The sequence below is a fragment of the Diadema antillarum genome, unplaced genomic scaffold (assembly GCF_040938485.1).
Source record: "Diadema antillarum isolate AM-2024a unplaced genomic scaffold, OU_Dant_1.0 seq00000112_RagTag, whole genome shotgun sequence".
Classification (NCBI taxonomy): Eukaryota; Metazoa; Echinodermata; class Echinoidea; order Diadematoida; family Diadematidae; genus Diadema; species Diadema antillarum.
Window position 1 is genome coordinate 420,869 of NW_027271196.1, and position 18,557 is coordinate 439,425.

General features: G+C 40.5%; 1 protein-coding gene across 1 annotated transcript; it reads left to right on the forward strand.

The window, feature by feature from the left end:
* Window positions 1–583: 583 nt before the first annotated feature.
* Window positions 584–18,116, forward strand: LOC139727028 (neuronal acetylcholine receptor subunit alpha-10-like). Its single transcript, XM_071638009.1, has 5 exons — window positions 584–718; window positions 12,271–12,315; window positions 13,617–13,726; window positions 15,879–16,426; window positions 17,446–18,116. Exons 1-5 carry the CDS (start codon window positions 584–586, stop codon window positions 18,114–18,116), a joined length of 1,509 nt encoding a protein of 502 aa, XP_071494110.1.
* Window positions 18,117–18,557: the final 441 nt, after the last annotated feature.

Below are 18,557 nucleotides of genomic sequence, written 5' to 3' on the forward strand. Positions count from 1 at the left end.
GCGGTGTTCTACAGCTACTGGAGATGATGATGATGATGATGATGATGATGACGATGATGATAATGATGATGATGAAGGTGGCAGTTTTATCAGCGAAGAAGATTAGGCTGACGACCAAGGCGAGCCAATGAGGCTATCGTCGTTTTGTACATCACAGTCATCATCGTTATTATCATTATTCTTATCATCATCATCATCATCATCATCATCATCATTTTTATCAATGTCATCATTATCATCATCAGTATCATCATCATCATCATCATCATCATCATTTTTATCAATGTTATCATTATCATCATTGTCATCATCACTATCATAACAATCATCATATTTTCGAACAGCGCAATGATCACTATAATCGTCTTGTCTCATCTCAAGTGATTGCGTTTGTATAAGGCACGACGAAGGCCCAATGAAGTCGTTTTGATACTAGTTCAGCTCTGCCATTTTGTAAAGTGTACGTGAAAAATTACAAACTACATGAACTTTGATTGTTTACCATCACTACGTCCGTCTTATGAATTGACTGATTTTAACAACTCCTTTTTATTCTCTCTCCCATTCTTCCTCATGTGCAGCTATGTATGGCGGAAACGAACAAAAGCTGTTCGAAGATCTCTTCCGGCACTACAACAAGCTGGTGCGACCCGTCTGGAACTCGTCGCACGCCATCAACGTCACACTGACGCTATCCATTAACCAGATCAACGATATGGTAAGTAGAAGGAGATAAGCTTTCAGCCTTCTCCACTTTTGTATTTTTTCTCCATCTGTCCTTTCTTGGAAAATGAGGTTGGTTGAGATGGAGATGATATTGATGATGATGATGATGACGATGATGATGATAGTGATGATGACCATTATGATCATTATGATCATGATCATGATGATCATGATGATGATGATGAGGAGGAGGTGGAGGAGGAGGAGGAGTAGGAGGATTGTGATGATGATGGTGGTAATTGCAGTTTTGATATGAAATAGTTGTGATATGTTATTACCATTATTTTATCACAATCATTATAATGCTCGGCATTGTAGCAACCAGAAAAGTGCGGGAAATTAGTAATGACAATAATGATAATGATGATGATTATGAAAAAGATGAAGATGATAATGTTGGTCATGATAATAATGATAATACAAATCATCGTCATCACCACCACTACCATCATCATCATCATCATCATTATCATCATCATCATTATCATCATCATCATTATCATCATCATCATTATCATTATCATCATCATCATCATCATTATCATCATCATCATCATCATCATCATAACAATAATGATGAAAAGAATAATACATAAATAGTCTTATGTACCCAGCGTAGTCTCCGCAATGTTAGCGCTGTTCTTCCAGGGGCTCTGTCATTATTCTCCTATTTACACCTGGGTTGAGAAGGGCATCATGTGTAAAGATATCTAACGACGTATTAGCATTATATGCATCGAATTGGGGACCTCTGCTTTGAAGTAAAGATTCTTATTCACTAAAACCCCACAGTGCCCCCGACGGCATAGCAAAATTGAAGACCTACACACAGACACAGACATACACACACAGACAAACAGATTTGACACACATACATGCACACGCACGCACACACATATATATACTGTATCATATAGATAGATTGATAGATAGATAAATAGATAGAAAGACAGATTTTAGGTAGATAGATGGGTAGGTAGATAGATAGATAGATAGATAGACAGAGAGATATATAATAGATAGGTAGATAGATAAATAGATATAAATCCAAAGAATTGCTCCAACACACGATAGTAACGACCAATCGGTATTGGCAGACGATCAGTTTGCTGTAAGATCGTTGCTGCAGCAGCAGCTATCTTCTGAAGAAGTACCGGGACCCATCAACTATTGATGCGTAGGCAGGAAGTTACGCACACAGACACTTTTTTATCATGGGATGATGCTGCTCATCAGGGTGTCAGTCGAGGCGAGGATGTCCAATTCTGCTCCTCCGTTATAACAACCAGGCCCATTCTCCATCTCAATCTTGAGGAGACGGGGAATGTAATATTGCGTCGGCGCGATCTGCTCCAAACGGATATATTGAACAAGACATCCGCATCATCGGCGCGGGGTGATGAATTTCCTGTAAATTTGCAACAACATGGGTAGTCTCCGTGAGAAAATGTCTTTACAAGCCAACAAATATTTTTTTTTTTATTCCTTATGAAGGCGATGACAGCGAACCATGTCGGAATCTTGTCTCTCAAATTCGTGACGCTAATGTTTTACACGATTCCATGGGCTGTCAGTGACCTCACATGATATTTTACCATCAAACATTGTCATGCGATGGAATGACATTTGGAACGTTGATTATCTCCCATCATGTGTTATAAGATTTCATCGCACACGTACTTTCTAGTAAACTCAAATACCATCATCACCTATGACCCCACAGTGGTATATACACGAACTACTGAGTACTCTTCACTGCGTTCTTGCGCTGACACTTATCCAGTCCCCATTGCTACGGAACGTTCTGTGACGTTTTTGACGCAACTTTCATTTTTCGACACTCTAACTCTCATATACATTTAGTTTTCTTGTTCTCAGTCTTCTTCTTCATCAAAAGGTGGGGGGGGGGGTTGCCCATCGTTTTGTCCAAGATATCTGTTTCTTCCTTACGGGAACTCTTTCCTTTTCTCACTCTTATTTGCCAGTTCTTTTTGTTGTCTTGTTTTATGTCCTTCCTTCTTTTTGAGTTTTTTTTTTGAGGGGGGGGGGGCGGGAGATCTGCTTACCTTTCTTCTGATATTGTATTTCATCTCTTGTTTTTTTTTCTACCTATATTCCTCCCTCTTGTGATTTTTTCGTCGTGATAACATTTCTCCTCCTCCTTCTTCTGCTTCTCCTCATCATTCTCCTCCTTCTCCTCCTCTTCTTTCTTTTCCCCCTCCGCTCATCCCCTGTTCATGTTACCTTCTTTTCTATCCTTATTTCTCCACCATTCTGGAATTTACCTTGTGCGTATTCTCCTACGTGTTCTGTATTCATTTTGTAATCAGGATGTTAAGACAATCTTTCAAATAGTTTTCATTATCAACACGAAAGCAGCTTAGAGGAAATAAATGAATAACTAACTAAATAAATAATGATTTCGAGATATGTGAGTGATGGAAATAGGCGTAAACAGTAGATAAAAGGGCATTTTTGACGGAATATTAAAGTCAGCAAGTCTGGGCTCTCATTTCATGGGACGGCGACATGTACATTTAAATCGCCTGCAATCCCGACCGGGACGCAAAGGCATCATGTTATCGTGTCATGTGTGGAAGAGACTGGCGCAAAACCGCTTCGAATGAGAATAGAGAAAATGCCCGCCCTGTATTAAGTTCGGCGGAGTGCATGTATGTGCATTACCCCCTGACGTGCAAAGGGGAGTCACTCGTGTCTTGGTTTCCCGCCAAGCGAGAAATCGGCAGACGGTAATGTCGCCATCTTTCTGCGCAGTGAAGAAAGTGCGCCATACGTCCGTCGATGACCTCGTACACAAGGATTACAGAGATTTTTGCATCGGCATACGACATGGACTACCATTTTGTAAATCACAAGTCACGCAAGTCACGCAAGTCACGACTTTAGATTCGTTGAACGTTGTTGGATAGTTAGGTAAAAAAAAAATCGAAATGAACAAAAATGAATCTTCTTTTAATCCCCATCTCAAGAGCGCGCTCTCTCTATCTATTTCCTAAATCTTTTATATTTATGTTTATCAATAATGACACTGACTATCTGTTGTTAAATAAGTAAAATTTGCCAACATTTTAAAGAGTATTTGTTTGTGTTTGTTTGTTTTTTTCAGAATCCTGCTACTCGCATACGTTTATGTTTAGACACGCAATCATTACGCACTGAAAATAAGGAAGGAAAGCAATGAAAATCATGTCTTTGTCACAAAACAATCAATCGGCAGAGAATTGTTTAGTCCCTGTGGTGGTCACTGAAAGTATAGTCAGTGGATGACAATAAAAAAAAGATGGCACCGTGGAGCAAGGGGAGGCTTTGCTCATCCCTTCGTTTACATTTAGTAATCGCATCTTTTAACGTAAGCGAACGGTAATAAAGGAATGAATGAATGCATGGGTGGATGGATGAATGAATAAATAAAGGAAGGAATGAATGAGTGAGTGGATGAATGAATGAATGAATGAACGAATTAATGAATGAATAAATTGATAAATTGACAATCAATCGGGATAACGTAGCTCAGGTCAAATCACTGACGGATTTTCATTATGATTTTTTTTCTCTCTAAAGTTTGAATAACCCAGAATCTTTAACGTGCGGACACCCGTCAAGAATGAATTAGGACCGGCCCGGGTATTGGATGAAAAGGAAATAAAGATTCAGGGATATTTAATGTTAAATCGCCTTGGGGAAAAGCCAAAGACGGTGTTGTTGCTGATGGTGATAATGATGAAGATGCAGATAATGCTAATTACGAATAAGAAGGCGATTTTGATATCACTGATGTCACTGAAGAAGGAGCAGAAACTGTTGGTGATGATGATGGTGGTGATAGAGATGATGATGTGGATGATGAAAATGCTGACTGTGATGAAAACTTCACAACTATAATGCAACGCGCTTCTGGAATCATGAGGATAACGAAAATATTTGATGCAAAGCCCACACATCATCTCAACTCCCAAAGGATATTTTCTCATTACTCTCCTTTTCTCATCCTTTCCGTATCGATGTTCGGGTTGGTTTGTCGGGACTATTTTTCTCATTTCGAACCCCCGAATCAGTCCAAACGCCAGGATGATAACTAGAGAGGAACCAGGATCTACCACCTTAATGTTGCAGGAGAGCTTCAAAGCTCCCGATTGTTGGTTGTTTTAATACATCTTCCAAGTACAGTGCGGATGTAGGCTGGCTACGACAGCTCCCGGCCATTCGCGATGATCGATAGGCTTTTCCATTGCTAAACTATTAAGTTTTGTATACTTTCCCTCGATTTTTTTTTCTTCCTACCAAATTTCTCTCTCGCTGTTAGGTAGGTAAGGATCTACACCGCAGGAGGCGGATGCACTTTTCCTCCTCTCCATACCCCCCCCCCCCCTTCCCTGATTCTTTATCAGTGACGTCACAGTAGCGCTGTCCACTGTTAGTCAGTTTGTATTAGCATCAACGCGTTGAAACGTGAGGAGGCGGATCCAGCGACTCAGCTCGGGGGGGGGGGGGGGCATGTTCTAGAAAATGAAAAGTTTGCTTTTATTTGAGGCATATTATGCAATAAACGGTGAACGACTTTGATTGACAGGTTCTCTATTATTCGGGAATGAGGAGATCAGCGAGTAAGTAGGATTATTCTCGTGTGTGGTTTCTCGTGTAGTACGCAGTCGAGTGGATGAAGGGTGTTACCCTAAAACAGAGATTTGCCGGATTGAAGAGGACGTTAGAGGGGCAGGAGATGAGAAAAGACGAGTGGTAAAGGATGGGGGGGGGGGGAAGAGGCTGTTGTGAAGAGTGCAGGCAAACGGTATTATGATTGATGCATCACTGTTCTCTCTCGCTCCCTATCTATCTATCTATCCATCTATCTATCTATCTATCCATCTATCTATCTATCTATCTATCTATCCATCCATCTATCTATCTATCTATCTATCTATCTATCTATCTATCTATCTATTTCATCTCTCCCTTTCCCTATTTATCTCTTTCTCTCTCCCCTTCTATCATACAAGAGAAAGAGATGAATAGCTACCTCATCTACCTGTTTGTCTCCCTCTCTGTCTGTCTGTTTATCTGTCTGTCTGTTTATCTGTCTGTCTGTCTATCTGTCTGTCCCTCCCCATCCCTCCTGATCTCTCTCTTTATGCTTACTTTCTATTGTATGCATTCTTGGAAGTAGGAGGACCATTTGGTGAGACGGATAATGGGAAGGTGCATCAAACAAACCTCGAATTCAAGTTTAACCCTCGAAAGTTTTGGGCACAGACCTAATCGATGACGTGGCACACATGATATCACTGTCTCTATTTTGTAGCTCAGTGTAGCTTTCTCCGTTTGTAAAACTTCCCAGCAGTGTCCAGTCGAGATGAGGCAACATGTCCATTAATAGCCAGTCTGTGAATTTCAGTTTAATCTTTAAAGGAAATCTTAGACGTATGTATAAATATATATATATATATATATATATATATATATATATATATATATGTGAGTGTGTGTGTGTTGTGTGTATGTGTGTGTGTGTGTGTGTGTGTGTGTGTGTGTGTGTGTGTGTCTGTTGTGTGTTTACTTTTTGTGTATATGGGTTCTGGGGAATCCGATTCAATATTGGTGAAGTTGTGGCATCTCTCGTCAGTTGAAGACCTCAAATGATATACAAAAATAGGTAATTCGTTTCCTTTTTATTTCGCAAATGTAAAAACATGAATATATCGAGTTATAGTACTTACTTTAATATATCATACATATACATCGATATTTATATACATTATGTGTTTGTGTGCGTATATGTACATTAAAGCAGATATTGTGTGATAAATAATAAAGATGATAATTCGTGGGAGAGTTATGAGACTTCGCTGTGCTAGCGGCCATTAAAAGCGTCGCCCCGAGGCCGTTGCCTACCTCACAATGGCGATTCCTTTTCTTCTGCATTGGAGGCACCTGTGTCGTTTTACCTTGGACACCGAATGGATGAAAACAATGGCAAATACAAGAAAAAAAAAGAGAAGAGAATAAAAAAAAAAATCTTCAAAAGTGCCTAGGAAAAAGGACAACGATCCGAGCCTGATCTCATTACATTAATATGTCTGCAGATTCTCGTCTTGGACGCACTCCGAAGAAGGAAACTAATTTCGGAGACAAACAAGTCCTCAGAAAAAACACACTCTTGCGAAAATGTTAAAGCGCCGACTGATCGGAGCGCACGCGGACGCTAGCAGATCAAGCCCCGCTGACAGCCGCGCTACGGTGATGACGTCATAGGGAGGTTAACATCACCCAGCTGCACTATGCTCGTATGGCGCACTGCGACCAGGCGACTTTACTATCCAGAGCCGAAAGGGGGTAATTCGAGAGTTCCCGCCTATTCCTGGAGTTAATATTCCATTCCACATGCATTGTTTCCCAGGTACCTTTCAAAAGGCGTGCTGACACCGTCTGGAAAAGTGATAAGAAGCGTGTTTGTCTTGTCAAGCACACGCTTCGATTAGTAATTGAAGCTCTTCGAGTGATAATCGGAAGTCGATCTCACTCCTACGGACAACGGTGACAAACCGGTGCTTTTTGTTTGTCGAGAAGGATAGCCTTACCGACCACTTTGATCATGCGTAGGTGCGCAATTTTAGTATGTAAATGTGCCCCACCCTCAACTCGGATAACAACATGTCACGTGATATTACAATTCGACAGTATTTAAGCCAACAGTTGTCGGTGAACACTCAATATTGAATGTCCTATGCTTTACAAATCGCATCGCCACTATTTTCCTGATTGGAAACCCCCCAGATCTATCTGCGGTCGTCGTATTATGGCTTCCATAAAGTTAAGGAACTCGCTTCTTTTTCTTCTATCATTATGGTTAGATAGGTTTAGTATTTAATGACGCAAACGGTAGAGGGCGTTGTACTGAGTAGCGAAGAAACGTTGGATCATCAGGAGTGAATCCGCGTGGTGTAGCACACTGTCCCAAAATTGACACAAGATGACCATACGAACATGAAATTTTCAATTACGCGCAAAGTATAGCCCCGAACTTTGTTAAAAGCAAATCAAAAGCCAAAGCAAGTACGGTCTTTTGATAGCAAACTAAGAAACTTCGACGGCGGTTATAAGATAGCTTTAAGCTGCCCTATACCCAATAACCAAATTTTTGTGTAATCAGCGCCGAATTTCAACATTTCCTCTATCGTGTGTCCATCTTTGTTCAACTTCGGGACAGTGTGACGCCTGCATTACAGCATACGAGTCTAATCGTTGCCTCTCGGTCTTGATGCCGAACAGATAAAATGGAATAGCGGCTTATTCACTTACAGCCAGCCCGTTTCTGTTTTGTTTTCTTGCAATATGCTGGCTTACTAAGTACTAGTACTTGAAATCCTTTTGAAAATAGGGCAAAATTCTCACACTACACCATACAAACAAAAATTGAATGATTTTAGTGAAAACAAATCAAATAGGGGGATGTAAAGGCCTAGTGAAGTAACACGAGAAAATGGGGAGAAAAGTTCGTTTAGAGGGCACTCTGAATGCTGAAACAAGTAACTCTATGACTTTGTTCTATGTGCATGTGTATGTGCTTGATGTGCTCATTTACGCTCGGCTATGGTCTTCTTACTAGATTGACATGGTCGAAATTTGCACGCAAAAAAGAGGTCCTTCGCCACCGTGCAGTACTATGCTAAGTCTATTTGCGAGGCAAGATGGCGGTCCTGTGACAACATTATAGCTGTATCACTTAGCCGAACCAATAAACGTGTTAGCTGCTTGCAAACCTTGCGACACTCAGCTTGTCATATCCGTTGTTAGCCCTCTCACCTGTATTTAACTTTGCGACACTCGGCTTGTCATATCCGTTGTTAGCCTTCTCACCTGTATTTAACTTTGCGACACTCGGCTTGTCATATCCGTTGTAAGACTTCTCATCTGTATTTGATAACTTCATCTCAAACACACGTCGAAAATAGTTTGAAGCGTCTTGACCGTTGATTCTTTTTTTAAAGAACTGAAGGCAAAATCTGCGTTCGCATTTTCATCATCCCATGATTTGAATGATCGTTGCGTATGTGAGGGCAAGGATAACAACTGCACATTGCCTTTTACAGCAGTAAATAAATCAAAGCAGCTAGATTAATGACTGACTGACTGTCTGACTGACTGACTGAATGAATGAAGGAATGATTTAATAATTGAATAAATACATGAAAGACAAATAGATATTAAGCGACTTCTTTGCAGACTTTCTTGTTGTGCTATTGGGTCGTAAGTAACATCTTTTTTTAAACAATGATGAGTCAAAAATGGATGAATGACAAATCAACAACAACAAAAAAAGAAATTAAAAAAGCATGCACTAGCGAAATGAAACGATGGCTTTTTCATCTTATATATTATTTGCGCACGAGAGAGAGAGAGAGAGAGTCAGGGGAAAGAAGAAAATGATAATCTAATGACGTAACCTTTTTACATCTTTAAAGTAAGACTATCAATAGTGTCCCCTTGAGAAGACTGGGTGTGAATGAACTCGACATACTGTAGTTCCTTTGTTCACTGCGAGACGATTTTTCCCCCCTGTGTGTTCACTTTTCTCACTCTTCAAGGTTGGTCCAATCCATCCTAAATAACCATGTTTCTCACACATGCTTATTCAGGGAGAACTCGTGTGTGAAAGAAGGAAGTAACCTCCTTTCTTTTTGTTCTCTTTTTTTTTTGTTCGTTCAAACAGTACGATGGTGAAGAATTACTCAGCTTCACCCGACTGCTTTTGTTAGGGAATTCTTTAGCAAAATTTTTGAATGACCCAAAACTGTTAATCACATCTTTCCCCTTCTCTCTGCTCTGACACGCTTTAGCGCAACATCAATCTTTGCGCACTGCAATGTAAGGTTCTTCTTAAAATTGATGAAACTGCTGAATCAAACAGACTATAAGTATTCGGTTTATCTTAAATTCTCCTTGTTACTTTTTTTTCCATTCTCCTCATCTTCTTCCTTCTTTTTTTAACTTCTTCTCTCTACCTTTTCTTTTCCCGTCTTAATGATGACTTCATCTTTATCTGTTATCTTCACCATTGTTTTGCTTGTTGTTATCTCTTTTGTTTTCGTCTTTTCTCCTCCTTGTTTTTTCTTCTTTCTCATACCCACGCATAAACTTAGGTTCTATAGTAATCAAAGTGAGGTGTTTCACAATGCATAATAATGGTGTGTGCAGTTACCTTTTTCATTCTGATCAAAGTGCGTTCATATCCAAGTGAGTTTAATGTGTACAGTAACATCAAAGGTAATGAGAGAAATATAATCTAAAATCAGACGCAAAAGAAAAGAAGGCTAAAAGAATTTAAGTTATCAGAATATAATTTTTCAATAAAACAGTGAGTTTGGTAGCAACCGCATCTTGTAAGTACGGCAAGGCAATGGCGTCATCACCGACATTATGTCCGTTGGTTTCTTTTAAAGACATTTCAAACAAGTCTCGTGTATAGTCGATGATTTTAGCAATTACTGCCGCCTCTTGAAATATGTCGCTGCTAAGACGTCACAACTCGATCTGCGATGTTTCGACCGGAAGGTTATAATGAATTAGTTTCTTGATTCCGTAAAAATCATAAATTCAGTGAAGATTTCAGTGCAGTTCATAGGGAAACTTGTGACGCAATGGCAACATCACTTCATCTGATTTCAGTACACATGTATTGTGATTTGGACCAATACACGTGTATAACCCAATTTACCGTGAATGTATAAGTTTCAAATTTCATAATGTCATTATGCGCGTGTAAAATTCCATAGAATATTCCTACCATTCCATTGGTGTAATTTCATTTAATGTAACTAACTTCAATCACTTTTACTTGAACGTTCTATCTTTGACTTGACGCAAGTACTTGTCTTGTTTTCGTGTCCAATTTAAGTTTGCTGTCCGCGGAAAATCAGGGAAGCATTACCACCCTGTAGAAAGATTAAGGGAAGGGATGAGATGGTACGCTAAGCTATGCGTCTCTTCGATTCCACTGCCTCAGACCTTCTTTACATCTTCCATTATGGGTGTTTAATCCGTCAAGTACGCCCTCCATCCTCCATCTCCCCCCCTCCCCCCTCCCGTCATCCACCCACTCCTGGTGTTTTTTACCCCCCACCAATGACTCTCATCAGAGGCTGGCTGTCTGCGTCACCAGCCCATCGCGTCGAGTACTGCCCCGTGGGCCGTCGTGTTCAGCGTTGCCATTCCAGCCTGGCTGGATTAACTTGGTACACACCAAATACTCGCAGCCCTTCCATCCCTTCCTCCTATACCTCCTTGTACAGTGTACATACCGACATGATGCTGGAGGAACGGTGGTGTGGTGAGAGCAACTCGCTTCACAGTGCAAGCCCGGTGTAGCTGGCTCTCCCCGGGGCGAAAATGATAAAAAGAAAGATACCTACACACGCAATAGACTGACTGAAAGAGAAAGAAAAGGAGAAGGGGGTGGGGAGACAGACAGACAGAAAAAACAGACAGACAGACAGACAAGCAGGGATGCTGGGAGAGAGATATGAGAGAAGGGAAGGGGTGGTGGTGAGACTTAGAGGTGTTAGGGTATGTACGAATGAGATATAACGAACAATTAGTTTCTTGATGCCCTGCGGTGTAACAGCTTTAGCATTACGTCGATGCGCGGTACATAACACACCCATCACCACAAAAGTGCAGAAACATGCACTCACATTTAAACATGCTAACACACGTCACATCCATAAATAAAACACGTTTATTATCAGGTATGACTGCCAGGCCTTTAGCGTTTCTTGTGTCTACATTGTACACTTGGCCTATATGTAAATTAGTATAAACTAATATACAGTATCCCTGACTTTGATCCTACAGCAATTCGACTTCGTCGACTCATACTTCTCTCAATACTTCTGTACCTTGTTCCTTTAATAGGAATGAATAGTACAAGCCCTGCTGTTTAGCTTTCGCTCCCGAAATGCATCTTTGCTTTAAAACCTATCATAGTGTGTATTTAAACTAAATTTTGCCATATGTGTAAAATATACATATATATATTTTTTCGGTAACATGATATGCTTTGAACATTTATATATATAAAAAAATGGTAAATGGAATAAATGAAATGAAATGAAATGAAATGTAAGGTAATGAAATGCTATTAAATGAAATGATATTTCATAGGCGGATGGCACACTATTAGAAAATCCAGGTCCTGCATTCCAGACCCTGTTTTTCTTTTTTTTTTCTTTTTTGTCGTGTTTGTTTTCACATCCGTCCACATACTCGTCAACGAAACTTGTAATGAGTTGTATAGTTTTTTGTTTTGTTTTGTTCTATTCCTTCCCATACACTGTCCAGTTTAAGTTCCTTTGCGATTTAAATTGAACAATAGAATCAAATGAATAATCTGCAGCATATAGTATCTTATGTTTTGATGTTACACATTAGTATCCGCAATCATAATACTATAAATGTTTAATATGATCTGATTATATGTTTCCTTATTTTATATTCTCTTTCTTTCTCTTTTCCTTCATCTTCCTCCAGGACGAACGGAATCAGATTTTGACGACCAATGTATGGATTGAACAGGTGAGTTGATGTTAAGTAGAAAATCAAAACACACAAACAAAAAGGACACAAAACATGACAGAAACGAAACAAAAAAATCTCAAAACGCCTTTTGACGAATTCTGATGAAAATATACCCGTGGGATATCAAATGTAAAAAAAAAGTCACAAACATAATAAATTCTGACTAAAATGTGTCAAAGATTCTGATTGGCCGAAGGAAGTTAAGAGCTGGCATTTATAGTCTTAATCTGCAAAATAATTTCCAAAAGTCCAAAAGTGATGGCATGATTATTTTCAATATTTTGCTCAGCAATAAGAGCATCTGCATCCTCTATGACGGAAGGCTATTACCACTTTGTCGATATGGGTGACCACGTGACATCTCCGCGTGCTTACGAAGATGATGCTACATCTCATCATTAAAGCACACCAACACATGATTTGTGAATAAAGCATGGGCCCAGAGGAGCTATCCCACCACTGCGTAATAGCCGGTGAGGGCATCTATTGCGAACATCAAAAAGAGGGCGCCATAACGTTATCTTAAGACACCACCTGATGAGACGGGAAGGGGGGGGGGGGGGGGAAGGTAATTGAACACCTTCCTCAGTCTTGAAATAGCACCGGAGTCGTTGCAAACAAGACTGGTTACCGGCACTGAAATGAAGGAGACATTATAGCCGCAACGTTCCATGAAACATTCAATCATATGGGATAACAGATACACACTCCACTGGCATGCAATCGAAGGGAAACGGTAATTACGCTGTGCAAACGGGAAATGTGCGAGTACAATGTACAGGTATAAGAATTCAAAAGGGTATTGTACTTTTTTAAACTTGAGGGCATTTTGCGGAAAATGCACATTTTTTATAATCAATTTTTCACTGAAGGTCACGAGACAATTGTTTCTGGATAGCTGCATTGCAAGGTAGGTTTTGGTAAACAATTAAATACTTTCCTTCAAGTGATTAAAAACTTTAGATGCACTAAGAGAGGCCAAACCTCCGCCAAGTCAATAGTATCACACTTGCCAAGAACTGTGAACGAATCACGAGTTTGATCTTAATCATCATTATCCGGATCACCACCCAAAGCAGAAAAAAAAATCGGATGCTCCTTTTTCCATGACAGACGTATCCTCAAAACTTCACCCAAATATGCCGATATCTTTTCGAGTAATATAGCTAACATGCATACTAGGAAATAAACAAACGCCGGCAATGACATAAAGTTGGAGGAGGCACATGATGGTATTTCCGAAATAGTCGCTGACATCCTCGTAATCTGTTCTTTTTGATCTGTTTCGTCACATTCAGCATTGGCACGACGAAAAATTAGTCTGGGATCCAGACGCCTATGAAGGAATCAACATTCTGAGGATTCCCGCCACTGAAATCTGGATTCCTGACGTCACACTTTACGACAAGTAAGTATATTGACCGGACCGGGTCCAAGTCGTCTGATCTTGAGGAAGCGAACGAATTCCTTGAGAGCGCTAATGTGAGAACATGGTTATAAGTCCATGTGATCCATGAAAGAGAATACTATAATGGTTAACTTAAGAACCTGCAGATTTAAACACAAGTGAGAGTATCTTGGAGGACCTCAATTAGGAACCAAAAGCCAACAACTCATTCCTCCTAAAGTAATTGTCAATGAAAGCTATTAAAGTTAGAGTTACAGACCAGAGAAAATGAAACGAACAAACCCTTTTTTGAACGATGTGAACAATTCAATTCAATTCAATTCAATTCAATTCAATGCAATTCAATGCAATTCAATTCAATGCAATTCAATTCAATTCAATTCAATTCAATTCAATTCATTTCAATTCAATTCAATTCAATGCAATTCAATTCAATTCAATTCAATTCAATTCAATTCAATGCAATGCAATTCAATTCAATTCAATTCAATTCAGTGCATTGACTCTTCTGTCTGCTTAACGTGACTGCAATGTCTCGTTATTTAGAGTGATTTTAGAGCTCTAGTCAGACATCAGAAGTGACTTTCATTTTGCTCAAACAAACGAGGTTCCCATTTCAGGTGGAGTTTGTTTGTGGCAGTCAGGCATTGTCAGGTGACCGATTTCACTTGCCCACAAATAAATCGTGAAATCTGACTCAACATTGAATGTTCTTCATTAATACTCCGATATTAAGTCTCCCCTGTTGTATCAAGTTTTTTAAATGTATGATAAAATTAATTTCAGGCAGGCTGAGATTCGCTTTGAAAAAAAAAAGAAAAGACACAAATATTTGATACATTCCATTTCGCTGACGATTCCCAAACGCAGACATAATTAAATACTAAGTTGCTGTATTGTTTGTCGAGGAGCGTACGTACTGATATCTCTGATCATCGAACACAGTTTGTAAATAATGTTGAAAATGAAAAACGATGGATGGGAGATGGAGTTCTAAAGTTAAGATGAATCTCACTTCAAACAAAGCTGTGGTTATCAGAGAGGTACATTTTGCGGAATGTATCTGAAATTAGACCACATGACACTGATGTGAGCTTATCGATAAATTGCGATACTGTCATCATATGCCTTCTTCCTTTCACCTGTCTTTGAATGAGATAAAGATGTTTGAAGTGCCGCAAATGGACGGAAAAGTTATATAATGTTTTCTTAGGAAATATTGCATATATCATACTTTTGATAATATTATTTGTCATAATACGAACACACTTTGAATAGCACTGGATTACTTAATGTGACTTCTACGAAGACTCTTTTTCATTACTGACACGACATCTAGCCCCAGGTGGTTCATGTCGACTGAATTGTTAATGGCATCAAACGGGGTCGAACGTCGTTCGCTCCATGCGTGCTCCCCATAATTAATGCGATATGGCTGTGCGGTGTGTGAGTTGCTGTGAGCATGTTCGGGTGATGTGACACCTGCTTTTCGTATTCATTCCTACCACCTTCTCACTCACTGCTTGGGATCGGTTTTGAAGACATTAGTACAGAGGCGAGGTTCACATCAAAATGACTTTGCCGATAGACTTTAAGGTGTAAGAGCAGATCAAAGCGCGTGTGTAGGTTGGGAAAACAAAACCCGTCTCCAGATAAATAGTAAATGAACAATGCAACCTAAAATGATGCCATTTAGTAGCTGTAAAATAACGGTAGTATAATTATTACTTTTTGAGTCTCATTTCTTGACAGTCAGGACTGTAACAGGTGAACTTTTACCGAGAAGTAATAAAAAGAATGTGTGCAAGCAGCTTCACACGTATACAAGGCAAGTTGAGGGGAATGTTATTACTAAAGGTAACATTCAGTTTGAACGTTTTATTGTAGGGCATCAAAATGCTACACAGTTGGATTCACCTGCTCAAGGGGCGCCTACACGTTTCTTCACTGAAAGTTGGCTGGTCAAAAAGGGTTCGCATCTTTCAACAGCTTGGAATGTATAAAGCTTCAGCAAAAATATAGATTCATCGGAACATTATATATTCGCACTTTTTCGATCTTCAACTTGCGGTATACAATACTTATACTGTAGTCATGAGAACGTAATTGTCATTGTCTTTCTTTTTTATTGTTTCTTGCTCATCAACCTCAGCGCTGATTCCAATGACTATGTGGCCCATAGCCGCTCTTCAAACGCCCTGGTGAACTACAACGGCAACGTCGACCTCTGGTCCAAGCCCACGCTGGTCAAGAGCACCTGCAAGATCGACGTCAAGTTCTTCCCCTTCGACGAGCAGATGTGCTCGATGAAGTTTGGCTCCTGGACCTATAACAGTTTCCAGATGAACCTCGACAAGCACACCGATGACCCCGACCTCTCGACGTTCGTGGCGAACGAACAGTGGCACATGAAGTACGCCGTGTCGCGACGTCACAACGTGAAGTACGAATGCTGCCCAGAGCGCTACCACGACGTCACGTTCTACATCGGTCTCAAGCGCAAACCGCTTTACTACATCTACAACCTCGTCATGCCCTGTATCCTCCTCTCCTCGCTCTCCATGCTCGGCTTCTTCATGCCCTACGACGTCGGCGTCGTCAAGGTGTCGCTCAGCGTCACGCTCATCCTCTCGCTCACCGTCTTCTTGCTGCTCGTCGCCGAGATGATGCCGCGGACGTCGGAGGAGGTGCCGCTTATAGGTAAGCGGCTGTAAAACAGTCATAGCTCATTGGAAGTCTGGGTAATTATGTAACACAGCCACATAACGTTCAACATAAACCCACGTGGCAAACCTTTTGTTGTTGTTGTTTTTGCCGTATTTTCCTTTGCTCATTGCTTCTTATCAATTTCAGATTATTATCCGGATGACAGAAACGGGCATAATTCTATCGGAGATAAAATACTAATCTGTTGCTGCAAGATACTATCCTTGCCATAGTACTCGTCGCTTGTCTAATAAATTGACTCCTATCTAGAATTTAGAAATAAAATAAAATGAAATAAGATACGATAATATCAAATCAAATCAAATCAAATCAAACCAAACCAAATAAAAAATAAAAATGAAAATAATAGCTTATGATAGAAATACTCAGACAATCGGGTTTCTTATATATTAAAAGTAACAATTATCGACTACAGACTATGTTTGCCTTTGATAGGCAGATGGTAGAGGTTGGAACATCCGAAGACCAAATTAACGATACCCAATTAACTCTAATGAGCAACATTGCTGTTTCATATCATAATTTGATAAATACTGATCTGTTCATGAATACACTGTGTCCGACGAAATGTGTTGGACAGTTGAAAAGCATATGCTTCCGTAAAAGGGAAACCACACTGCGATAACACATCATTAATGAAAGTCCTTGATCTCCTGTTGGACATTTTTTCATACCACTGAAGTGTCACTGTGCCTGTCTGAACTGGTTTTCGTTAATTTCTAAATCCCCAATCGTAACACTTGGTCAATACACATTTCTCTTTTCGAGACAGTCGGAACGTAGTTCAGATGCTTTAACGATACGATTAAGATATAGTTACGTAACATTCCTTGTCCTTTCACCTATGTTGCCAGTTTCGAGTCATCATAAGTGGGTATGAATCGCAGTTCTGGAGTGACAATAATTACAATCCGTGCTCGGAAAAACTGCCGATATTAGGTTTATCAAATTTGCCTTAGCATTTATACCAATATCTGTGCTTACCATTGCAGGTCAATATTACGCGGCCACTATGTTCCTCATTTCACTCTCGACGGCGATGAATGTGCTAGTGCTCAACGTAAACCAGCGTGGTAAGATCGAAGGCCAGGACGTGCCCCGGTGGCTGCGCATCATCGCACTCGACTACGCGGCCAAACTGCTCTGCGTCACACCCTGCACGGGTAACTCCTCGCGTCGGTCCGGACGCGATGCGTCCGACTACCGGCAGTACGCCGGTCACTACTCATCGCAGAATCATCACGTGACCTTCAACGGCACGCATCAACGCATGGAAAGCAACGCGCATGGCACGCTAAATACATACGGCCAGGCGCTCAGCCGCAACAGCATGCACGTGCGATTCGGCACCGCCACGTCCCCGGCGCCTACCGAGTCCGATATGCTGTTGGAGGACCGCGATGTTAGCGGAGGAGAACTGGAAACTATGCAAGAAAAGCGCCTGGCGCGGCTTGAAAGAACAGTCACCGATATATTAAAGCACATGAAAACTCTACAAAAGAGGCGAGAACGACAAAACCAGCTTAAGTCGGACTGGGGCAAAGTGGCGCAGGTTCTAGACAGAGTGTTGCTGCTTGTCTTTGTGCTTTGTACTATGGCAACGGCATTGGTTTTACTGCTCAGGAGATCACCGGGTGTGCTAGCGCCACCAGACGACGAATGAAGGGAGGACTTCAGCTGTTTCACGTTTACAGACTACTCTAAAATTTGCTGTCGAATGTACATAAGTCGCTCTGTGACTCACAGTCGATCCTTGTGCGAAAAAAGAGAAAGAATTTGGACTTGCTTCCTTTCTCCAAACCAGTGCCCCCTCCCGTGATGTTCGTGAAGTTATTTAACAACATTTAACGACAGTAACCATTGTTATGGTTTCCTGTAAGGTTGAACGCAACAAGAAGTTCGTGGAAAATGTATGTCTAATGTAGAAAATACTGATGCTTTCCGGTATCAAGGCTGTGAGATACGCCGATGCAATCAACATTACTGTATTGCCACGAATTGACTTCACTGCAACTCATATTCACCGCTCAATAGTAGTGGAAATGATGTGGCGTCATGTCAAAAGTAAGCTGAATAGTTATTTCACCAAGCGTCTTGACGGGTG

Coding starts and splice junctions, on each gene's coding strand:
- LOC139727028 (XM_071638009.1), top strand. CDS start 584: ATGTATGGCGGAAACGAACAAAAGCTGTTCGAAGATCTCTTCCGGCAC. Junction 719..12,270: donor TTAACCAGATCAACGATATG/GTAAGTAGAAGG, acceptor ATCTTCCTCCAG/GACGAACGGAATCAGATTTT. Junction 16,427..17,445: donor GGAGGAGGTGCCGCTTATAG/GTAAGCGGCTGT, acceptor TTACCATTGCAG/GTCAATATTACGCGGCCACT.